The 11,037-nt window shown below is 37.6% G+C and overlaps 1 protein-coding gene across 2 annotated transcripts; it reads right to left on the bottom strand.

Annotated features, from left to right (window-relative positions):
* Positions 1-303: 303 nt before the first annotated feature.
* On the bottom strand, positions 304-10,658 carry LOC122839144 (glucose-6-phosphate 1-dehydrogenase). 2 transcript variants are annotated; one of them, XM_044130510.1, is made up of 14 exons: positions 10,505-10,658; positions 7,864-7,944; positions 7,506-7,624; positions 5,314-5,351; positions 5,095-5,203; positions 4,784-5,001; positions 4,505-4,663; positions 4,007-4,132; positions 2,954-3,047; positions 2,681-2,867; positions 2,369-2,604; positions 1,440-1,516; positions 1,191-1,283; positions 304-1,093 (listed from the first exon to the last, which is right to left on the bottom strand). In XM_044130510.1, exons 2-14 carry the CDS (start codon positions 7,901-7,903, stop codon positions 1,003-1,005), a joined length of 1,587 nt encoding a protein of 528 aa, XP_043986445.1. In that variant the 5' UTR covers positions 7,904-7,944; positions 10,505-10,658; the 3' UTR covers positions 304-1,002. The 2 variants fall into 2 exon arrangements, with proteins under 2 accessions (XP_043986445.1, XP_043986454.1); XM_044130519.1 differs by having other exon boundaries at positions 10,501-10,656.
* Positions 10,659-11,037: the final 379 nt, after the last annotated feature.

Here is an 11,037-nt window from a genome sequence, read left to right as displayed (position 1 = left end):
TTGTCCATACGTTTTCCTGATTTTATGAAGAATCCTTGTTATTGGGTTGTTGAGCCTTTTTAAGTCCCAGGATCTGATGCTGCTGCAGAAATCCAGAACAGACTTAATCAACCGAGTATTTCTGCAGATGACAGAACTCTTGATTTGTACTGGAGGTCTGAGGTACACAAAGCGAAACTAAATGGTGAGACTACAGTTCCCTGTGGTACTCCTTTTTTTGGTAACCTTTTAGATTTTATGTAGCTTCCTTAGGTCAACCTGATTCTTTTCAAATTCTTTTGGGCTTTGAAACATAAAACAGAATAAAGAAGCCAAACCAGTTTATTAATGGAAATAGAAGCATCGCTACCTTTACATAAAGAGAGCAGCAGCATTCAATATTACATTCAGCTGATTTGTAGCCAAAAAACCTGCTGCCTGGATGTGTTAAAGTATAGAATCAATAAATGAAAAACAAAAAATGTAAACACAGAATGGAATGAAGCTTCGAGTTGGGCGAATGCAGGCCCAGCTATTATTGCTTGTAAAGTATAAAACTTAAAAGCTTGTGCTACTTTAAGTATTTCCATGTCTTTGGTCCCGAACAGGGAAAGCAAAACAAAAATAATCATCCTATACGTGTTGCTACCAATGCAGAGAAAGTTTAACAGCATTACAATCAGAAGTTAGAAATAAAAAAGTTGGTGTCCACATGTTGTTCTGCCACCAGCCGATGTTTGCTTGTTCCTTTCACCAAGTCATGATTGGAAATTTAAATTCAGCTTCATTGCTTTTGTCAATTAAATCTAAGTTGGTCTCGCCATAAAATAAGACATTTTTTCAGTCTCTAAAAATAAAAATAAAATTTAAGTATCAATGACCGCTTGGGCACTAACACTTAATACCTGAGGACATTAAATGTTTTGAATTCGTTTCTTGCTCTTCTCCTGGATAGCTCACTTTTTCTGCTGCACCCCTCCTATTCTACCTCTGCTCTTCCCTACGCCTGCATCTCGTTACTATTCAAAGTTTGTGAGGGTTGACCCATTTGTAAGTGCCTTCGTAACGAAATCCAACTTTCTTAACTAGGTCATCTGCTTCCGAGGGGCCACGACTGAGAAAGAAAAAAAAAACAACAAAAGTTACAAATTGGGTTCATGGCAAGAAAGAAAAAAATCTTTTCTCCAGAGGGCAGAATTTGTATTCATTACCTTCCATATTTATAAGGAATCGGCTTTGGCTTTTCTTTGTCTATCTGATGGAGGAGAGGGGTGAAGATCCGCCATGCTTCTCTCAGTTCATCACTGCAGACAACAAGAAGAGTCACAATATTTAAAATTTAGTATCAACTTATTTGCAACTCAAATTTCTTAACTGATCAGACAAACTGGTAATGCACGTTGGCGCCATCTAGTGAAGCTCATGCAGGATTACCAGATTTAAACAGGATACAAACCGACCTGCGTACAAAGTGCATTTGGCTCCCACAGAACACGTCAAGGATGAGTCGCTCGTAAGCGTCTGGGAGTTTCACATCCTGAGAAAAGAAAGATTTCATTAGTTTGTCTGAAACCTCTGGTTTACGTTTAAAAAAAACAAAAAAAAACCTTCTTCAAACATTTTTCCACCTTATTGTCTGACAAGTCCAATCGAGAATCTTATTTTAGGTTGGATGGGATTAACAAAATTATTTTGATTAGCTCAAAGCCGGAGTCAGAATTGTAGATGGCGTTTCTCGTATGAGGTTTGCAAACTAGCAACTCCGAAACGTCCTCATTGTGTTTAATCTGCTTTACAGCTGATTTAGCTGTATGATTCAGGTTAATGTCCATGTGGAAGACCCATTTGTGGTTAAACTTCCCTCTTGATGTCTTGAGATATTAGTTAAATATTTCCACATTATGCTATTTTCTGAATTACAAGCAACTTAATTCCTATCATACCTCCAAATCTAACTAGACTACAGAGAACTGCAAAATATGAACCAGGAAAAGGTCCTACTTTCCTGGTAAAAATTTATAGATTTGTAATATGTACAAGTAAACACACATTTCACACCAAACTCTTGGTACTTATGCTTCTATATGATTATTTGTCTCTACTGATGAATGTGGAAGCTGTACTCAAAAGGATACCAGACTTGTGAAAGTCCAGAAATTATTTGAATTTTTTCATGATGTCAAACAAGGAAGCAGTTTGTTTTCTTAAAATAAACCGCGTTCATACCTCCAAGACTGATTACAAATCAATGGCTTAAATCATCGAGGCATTTTCAAATTGCTAAAAGGCACAGAAATCATGCATTTAAACTTCTGATGTGAAATAAAGTTACATTTGATGTCGTGCCACTGAAAAGTTTAAAAGTAGAAACAAATCAAGTGCAGCCTGCCTTGTATCTGCTCTTGTAGGTGAGGTCCAGCTCCGTTTCCTCAGGGCTGAAGTAAACTCCGGGTTTCTTGCTCATCATCTTGGCATAAATCGCCTCGTTGGGTTGCACTCGCACCACCAGCTCGTTCCTCTGACACTTGTTGTCAAAAATGTCTCCTGGGACATCTGTGAACTGCAGCCGCACTTCGGCTTTTCTCTCGTTCAGAGCTTTCCCGCAGCGCAGGATGAACGGGACGCCTGTGCAGGAACATTTTCAAGGCCTTACAAGAAGAAGACTCAAGTGCTGAACTTTTAAAGAGTTGGTTCTCGTTACCATCCCAGCGTTCATTGTGCACATAGAGCACAGCCGTGGCAAAGGTGGCCTGAGTCGATCCTTTCGGTACAGTGGGATCGTCGAGGTAACCCAGCTTAGCGTCTCCTTCACCCTCAGGATTCCCCACATACTGACCCAAAACCACATCCGACATGGAAACTGGAGGAATACACTTCAGCACCTTCACCTACAGCAGGACAATCGGTTTTGAATGAATCAGTAATGATGGGAAACGTGAAGCATTTGTTTGTTTGCAGCAGATAAATTCAGCACCTTTTCATCCCTGACATCGTCGGAGCTGGTGGAGGCTGGTTTCTCCATGGCAACCAAGCAGAGCATCTGGAGCAGGTGGTTCTGCATGACATCTCTGATCGGGACAAAGGGAACAAAGAGATTGTTACACAAAAGACACAATAACGCCTGAGATCACAAGGAAACCGTTTGGATAAATGTAGAAGCCACTAATTTCCATAAAGCAAATGTGTTTTATGTTTCCTAATTTGTTACAAATAGCTGCAAAATCAATAAATTTTTATTCCAGGAGAATAATCTCACACCCTCAAAAATACAAAAATCTTCTATTCAACCAGATCAAAAAAAAATCTACATGAAAAAAAAACTCCTCATAAAAACATGGTTCCTATTGACAAACAAATCCAAAACCAAAGTTTTTATTTATGCTTTACACTTTTATCAGATCCATTTTTTTAAAGTCTGTATTTGTAAGGTATTGCTCATCAAAATGTGGCTAAAACTACACAATAATGAAAAATGTTTATAACAGCTGGAGCTTTGAAAAAAACTGAACAAGGACAACTTCTGGACTTTTTCTAAAGGGTTTTTTATGCTTAGGAGGAATTTAATAAATAGTAAATGGACAGGAAATGGAGAGTAGAGGGAAGAGAAAGATATTCAGCAAATGTCCTGAGCCTGAGATCCAACTTAGAAAACCAGCACTGAAAAACTTGGTCATTTTAGCATCTTCCCGTATCATAATTATGCTAAAAGTATGGACAAATCAACATAACCATGGTTAAACAGGAATAATAATTTTAAAAAAAACTTATTTAATAAAAAGGAACCGATATCCTACTGGAAATGGTGTTTACACATTATTAACAGCAGGGGGCGATGATGTTAGTGATTTTCTTGAGGTAAAATCAAAAGGTTTGATTTTTTTTTAGAGTCGCTATGTTGGCATAAATATTATAATGTCGTACATCATTAATACTCTGTGTAGTTTTTATCTATATTCATTATAAACCAAGATTATTCTAAAATAGTTCTACCGGTAGTGAAAAATTTCAGTTCCCCCCCCCCTCTCACCGGATGATGCCAAAATCGTCGAAGTATCCTCCTCGGCCCTGAGTGCCGAATGGCTCTTTAAAGGTGAGAACGACGCAGGCGACACTGTCTCTGTTCCAGATCGGCCCAAAGATTCGGTTCCCAAACCTGCACAGAACGCCACATTATTATTCCAAGCTCAGCAGAACACAAAGCAACCAGACATCTGCTCATGACAACACACAAACATTTATATTCAGCTTTGTTCTTGATTAATTTAGACTCGCAGGAGCTTTTAGAAAACAGAGAGTGACTTAGTTTAATCAGATAGTCGTTTCAGCATGAAATTAAAAAACAGAGAGCTCTGAGAGTGCATTGGGTTTTATTAAAATGCTGCAGGTCAGTCAGACGCTGCAACAACTAAAGCAAATGAATAAAAAGAAAAAGCAGTGTATTGCAGTATTTTAATCTTTCTAAAGTATCATACAGCAAAAAAGAAAATTGAAGCAGTAAAGCAAGATAGGAGGACGGTTTTCGTACCTGAGCACCATGAGGTTCTGCACCATTTCTTTGCCCAGGTAGTGATCGATACGGTAGATCTGATCCTCACTGAAGAGGGAGGAGAGGTGTGTGGACAGCTCCTCTGAGCTCTGGAGGTCATGTCCAAAAGGTTTCTCAACAATCACTCTGTTCCAGCCCCTAACCAACACACACAGGAAGACGATTCAAGAAACTGAATCATCTTCGGTTTGTTTCAAACTCATCAAACTTTGTCAGATGAGTTTGCTCGTGTCTCAACAGAGGCCAGTTGGTACTGACTTTGTGCTCATGCAGTGCTGCTTGATGTTCTTGGTGACATCGTGGTAGACTGTCGGCGGCAGAGCCAGATAAAACAGCCGGTTAGCCTGTGGTCCTCCGGGCAGAGCCAGCATGTGCGCATTGAGTTTGGAGAAAGAAGCGTCTTCTGCATATTTCCCGCTGATGTAAGAGTTTCTGGCGAAGAAAGCAGACAACCGCTCTGCTTCCATCTCTGTCACCTACGTCAGAGGACACCAAAGTGGATGCATCTATAAGTATGATGCAACTTAGTTTAATTTTATGAAGCTAGATGTCAAAAGGTCAAATTCTACCTGCATGAATGGCATGCAAGCAGTTCGGATGGCGTCGACTGTGAGGTCGGAGCGAGCGAAGCCGACAAAGTGCGTCTCCTCAGGGAGGAGGCCATCTCTAAACAACCACCTAGGAGAGAAAACAGGACCGGATTTTTTATTACTACCGACTCCTGACATTACAGATTAGGAAGCTTTTTCACCCCATTAGGCTCTGCTCTACTACTGAGGATCACTTACCACAAAGTTGGGTAGATCTTTTTCTTTGCCAGATCCCCCTGCAGGCCCAAACACATTATTAGAAATGAGTTGAATCATTTATTTTTGGAGTGTTTTAGTCAGATACCTTCCTTTAAAACAAATTTGTGACAACACCCATATCTGGTTCAGCATTACTAATAACTCCATATACTTGAATAAACACACAGCTTTGTCTTATTCAAGAGTTACACAACCTTGGTAATCTCACTGAGACAAAAGCAAACCACAAAGACACAACAGACTGAAAGACTGACGGACCTGCTGCTTCCTGAAGAACCTGTTGCTTCAAAACTAATCCACATTTACACAACTATTGCTTCGTCTGTCGACGACAGCTGAGCATCGTGGTAACTCAGAAACCAAGCATGAGCAACAGCAATAAACAGTCTCTCTGAATAAACTGAAATATTAACAAGGTGGATTTCTTTTCAATAACTCAAGTTAAAAAGTATTAACTACAAATAGATCGCTAAAACAATTAAATTAATCAGATTAATAATGACGTATCGATTACTGAAATAATCAACTAATTCAGTAATAGATTACTCATCAACTGAAGTACATGGGCTCTAAATCTGTTAATAAAAATAAATAATAATAATAATAATAATAATAAACAGCTCATCACGACATTGTATTGCTGTAAAGTCAGCCTGAGTTTTCACAAGATGATGTTAGAAGTATTTTCTTAGCTGCAGATGATCAACCATTCACTAAATAAAGTCCATCACTGCATTTTTAAAGAATGTTTTTTATTATTTTTTTAAATTTACTTGCATCTTGTGTTTAAGTGGTTAAACTGGTAGAATGTGCCAATTTTTATCCAATTAATCAGAATAATTGATTGAATAATCAATTGCTAAAATAATTGTTCGTTGCAGTTCTGGATGTAGTTTTCCAATTTTGTGAGAAAATTATCTAGCAACAACAAAATTAATTGAAATACATCACTGCTACTCAAATAAATTAGTCAAACAGAACATCCAGAAATCAACTTTCCAGTGGTATTCTAATCTATTAAAATACCTCCTTAATTAAAGTACAAAATGTGTGGCATGCAAGAATATAAGAAGCCAACTTAATTAAAATGTAATTCCCGTAACGATGAACTTCTGACCTCAAATGCAATCCAAGAAGCTTAGCTGTTCCTCGTTTCCCTTTAACACACTAATCCTCGACTGGGAGCTCCCCCAACTTGTAACTCTGCCACTTTGGTTAAGATTGTTTGCTTCCAGAGAGAATTTTACACTCATTACTCTGATCAACAGCCTGCAACGCAACACTTCAATTCTCCAAAAACAACTAAGTCAAGGAATCAACGACGGGATAAAGAATCTCTCTTTGTGTTAAACATCAAACTCTCTATTAGTGAAAGTAGTTTTACAACCCAAACATCCATAAAAGAGGCACAACCAGCTGAACACAGACTGGCCTTGTCCTTGACACGGCTGCAGATCCCATTGAAAGAAAAGTGCTGACAGACAGTGACGCTGCAAAAAAAAGCCCACTCTGTTGTACAAAGAGTAAACTCTACAGGAGAAAGAAGCACACCATCAGTCTAAACACAAGTGGTTCTTTAGAGATTTTTAATCCCCGACGCTTGAGCTTTAAATCTCAAGAACAAACTGCAAGAGGAGAAAGAGAAATATGAAAGAGTGAAAACCTACAAGAAAGATTAAGCAAATTATTTTGCAAGGCAAAAAGAAAGAAGGAAATGAATGGTCTCAGATTGCATCAAATAAAATGGTTCCTGAAACCAGACAATTGAAAAGCAGGAACTACAACCTTTTTCCCCTCTTATAATTATGTTGATGAAATAGCCAGTAGATTTAATGATAGAAGGATGTCTGAAGAACAAGAAAGACAATTAGATAAGTGACGCTTTTTTCAGAAAAACACCAAGTATGGATTTAATCTGCAAAAAATAAAATAAAAACAGTATCTTTTAGTTTTTTGCCAAAACACAAAGAGGAACTATCAAAGTTTGATGTTTTGAAAGCGATATTTGCTCACAGCTTGTTGAAATCGGAGCAATTGTTACTCTCTTTATTTCAAAACACTTTCCAGGAAATAGTGGGCAAAGGGCCAAGCCTAAAAGTGGAACTACAACCTAAAATAGGAACGGCAGGTCAGAGAGAACCATTTGCGATCTCTCAGGTCTGGCTGCTCACCGACGCGCCCATGATGATGAAGATGTGCGCGTCGGACTGGTGGAACTTTTCATCGTCGTAGAGCTCCTGGCGCAGCTCACCGAACACCTCCGAACGAGAGAGGGGAAGAGTCATTTTCTCTGAAAAATCAGAAAGGAAAAAAAAGAAAAAAAAAGAAGAAGCAAATAAAGGGGATTATGCCAGGATTAGGTCAGAATTATGCCCAAAGTTTTACTCAACTAAAAGTTTTTAAAGTCTACAGTAGATGGGATTATTAAAAGAGGTGTGAAGGACATGATAGATCACCATCAGCTTGGTTCCTACATGTATCACAGAGTGACCTTATGACCTGGTGTTCAGGGCTCTATGAAGGCCTTACCAGGTGTGGCTGAGCTCCCTTTCCTGGAGTCTGAGGGCATTTCCTGGTGACCGGGTCCGTGTTTTTGGAGACGGTGGCGTTCTGCAGAGTGACACGGGAAGAGATGCCACGTTGATGCCAATGCTTTATGAATCAAACAGCATTAATACAAATCCAGAAATATATAATTCAGTCAAATTATATTAGACATTTCAATTCAATTATTGTTACAATACAGTGTGGACAATTTCAGTTCATTTGTAAAAAGTTATAGGAGTTAAAGTAGTTATTTATCATCCTGGAGAAAAAGTTGAAAAGAACCGACTCTCGTATTAAATAAGATGGTCTAAAAGTTTTGGGCAGGACTGCTTTAAAAGTTGCATCATATTTTCCTCATAAAAATTTTCCTAGATGGTTCTATTAATTTTATTTGAGGATGTATTTGGTAATAATGCGAGTTGTTAAAGTTAAATTTAATATCGGTGAACAACATAATTTTAGAGTAACGTAATTATTTCTGCCTGATTTTTGATCATCTCAAATTTCTTCTAAAACAAATCAAAAGAAATATGTAAGGGGTAAATACGTTTTTCCAGAAATCTGGTAAAAAGGATAATAATAGGAAACTGTAAGGGACTTCTTAATTTATAAAGCTTGACGTCTTCTGCTGTGCACTCGGGATTGCGTAATACCCCATCTGCTCTGCAGACTCAAAGTAGTAGAACTGATGCTTTTATAAACATTAGAAGACATGTCAATCTAAAAATAATATTCCGGATAAAAACCATACGAAGCAGTTTGAAATATTCTCAACAGTATGCAAAGCAAGCGGAGGCTTTTTATCCAACTACAAAAATGCTTTTCTTTTCCTGACATTTTTTCTGTCACTACATGTCAGATTTTTTATGTTCAAGTTGCGATGCATGATATTACTAAATATGCAACACTAAAGAAAAGATAAAGAAAAACCTTTTGAATATTTGCTCATTTCTAAATTTCAGTAATATGCCTTACCTCTGTTTTCCATAAAAAAATGTTTAAAGTACAACCAAAAAAAAAAAAAAAAAAAAAAAAAAAGCACACATCACCTCAAATTTATCAAAACATTGCTTTAGTGTTCCTGCAGTCTGCACTGACTTGCAAAACAAATTGCAGAAATGAAAACAATAAAGTCAATAAATAAGCAATGTTTTAATGTTCCTGAAGCCTAAAAGTAATAATCAGGTTTCATTTATGTGTAACTTAATAGCTAATGATTTTTTAACTACTGCTTATTCAAATATGCTGAAGGTAAATAAAACCATAAATTATGGGCTTATCGTTTTCCATTAATCAGAAAGAAGAAAGAAAGAAAAGCCATCCATGCTACTTCACCCTGTTTATCGGGTGGGGCAGTGGTAGAGCCTATCCCAGTAGTCACTGGGTCAGAAGTTTTGCTGGTGATCTAACCATAGTCAGCACTTGCACGACCAATTATTAACCTCATAAATTTGACATGTATTTTTCTGAAATGTGTGAAAAATCTGGTGAAAACCCAAATATGCACAAGGAGAACATGCTAACTCAGCACAGAGCAAACCCAGTTGGGATGGGAACCCAAACTTACTTGCTTTGAATGAACTACAGTTGATACACCAGACTCAACTAAGGAGGGAAGATGCAATAATCTACCAATGCTTTGAGAGACATTGACTTTTTGACTACTTTTAGCTTTGAAACTCTTTTTTTTTATTAGTTTTAATTAGATTTTTCTTAGCATCTTTGTTCTTGTATTCTCATGTTGTCTCTGAAGCACTTACATTTTTATTGTTCCAGTAAGCTTATTGCCCTTTTTATTACTATATTTTACTTGGTAGTTTGTTTGTTTTTTTATCAAATAAAACTGGTTGAAATCACTACTTCTGAAAATGTACAATATAAAAACTGTATTATAACTATTAGTTACACTTACTAGTATCATGTCAAATTATTTCACCAACATTACTGCAAACATTCAGGATTCAGACAAAAAGACTAGATAAACTAAAAAAAATGCTAAAATCAGCTGAATTTAAGCAAGCAAATGAAAAAATAAAAGAAATACTACAGTAACAGAAAGCCAAGGACTCAATGCTTGGCTTTCTGCATTGTAAGAACTGTAAGAAACATTACTAAATGTTTCAATTACAACTTTATTTAGCTTAAAATCTAAAAAGCAGTGAATTCCTACTAATAAGGAAGTAGTAGTTTGTTCAATAATTCTCCTGATATGCTAGGTCTCAAAAGTACACCTCAGGCCCTTTGGATTCATGTCAAAAAGGCTGCACACAACCAACTATAATGATATTAGTCAAATCCTCCCCAAATCCTGTATTTAGAGAGTTAAACCTTGCTGCACCACAGCGTGATAAGGCTGACAGCAGCGAACATTATCTTTAAATATAGCTCTTTGTTGACAATCAGGAGCGATTGTTTTCATGAGCAGCAGCTGTGCTTAAAGCCCGATAACAAAGCTCTCATCCCGGCTCAGCCATCAACCCCGTAGTCTCACAGGCTGTTATAGCAAGAAACAAACCCCAAACTGAAGCGTACAGGAAGCTAACAGCTTCTAGCTTAACAGCAGCTAATGGTAACAAGCGTCAAAGTTAGCACCATGAAGCGAACAGTCCTGCTACTTACTTACAGGTTTGTTAAGAAGATGATAACCTGGCTGTTAAATCCTGAACAGACCCGGAGACGGGACGCAGGCTTTCTGCAAACTCCCTCCCTGCGACGGAAGCCAAGCCTGGCGAGGTGAATTTGTAAGTGCTGCCTACTTCCCTGTTGAGATGACAAGGCAAAACTGAGAGATTTTATTGGTTTAACACAAACTCACCAGCGCTCGCGGATGATCCCATCACTGAGAGAAGCGAATGACGTAATCGAGTGTGCGTGTGGGCGGGGCGAAATATAAAGAGACTCCGCCCCCAAACAAACGCTTTCCTGAATACTATACTGTAGTGTAAAAACGCATACTTGGAGCATGTCATTTTAATCAGTTACTCATATATCTGAATCTACATATATTTAAAACTTTTCATAATGTATTTTAAGTGTAACATTGTTTAATCAGGCAGAAAAAAATCTGAAATATGTGTGAGTTCTGATATTTTAATGCCTGAAATAAAAAATAAAAAAACAATATGATTGTAATAGAGCACATGCTTCAATGTTTCT

This window comes from Gambusia affinis, linkage group LG01 (assembly GCF_019740435.1).
Source record: "Gambusia affinis linkage group LG01, SWU_Gaff_1.0, whole genome shotgun sequence".
In the NCBI taxonomy this organism is placed as follows: domain Eukaryota; kingdom Metazoa; phylum Chordata; class Actinopteri; order Cyprinodontiformes; family Poeciliidae; genus Gambusia; species Gambusia affinis.
Note: the sequence above shows the minus strand (reverse complement) of the source record. Positions and strands in the feature narration are given on the sequence as shown.

Coding starts and splice junctions, on each gene's coding strand:
- LOC122839144 (XM_044130510.1), bottom strand. CDS start 7,903: ATGCCCTCAGACTCCAGGAAAGGGAGCTCAGCCACACCTG. Junction 4,664..4,783: donor CAGCACTGCATGAGCACAAA/GTCAGTACCAAC, acceptor TGTGTTGGTTAG/GGGCTGGAACAGAGTGATTG. Junction 1,284..1,439: donor CAAATGCACTTTGTACGCAG/GTCGGTTTGTAT, acceptor TGTTGTCTGCAG/TGATGAACTGAGAGAAGCAT.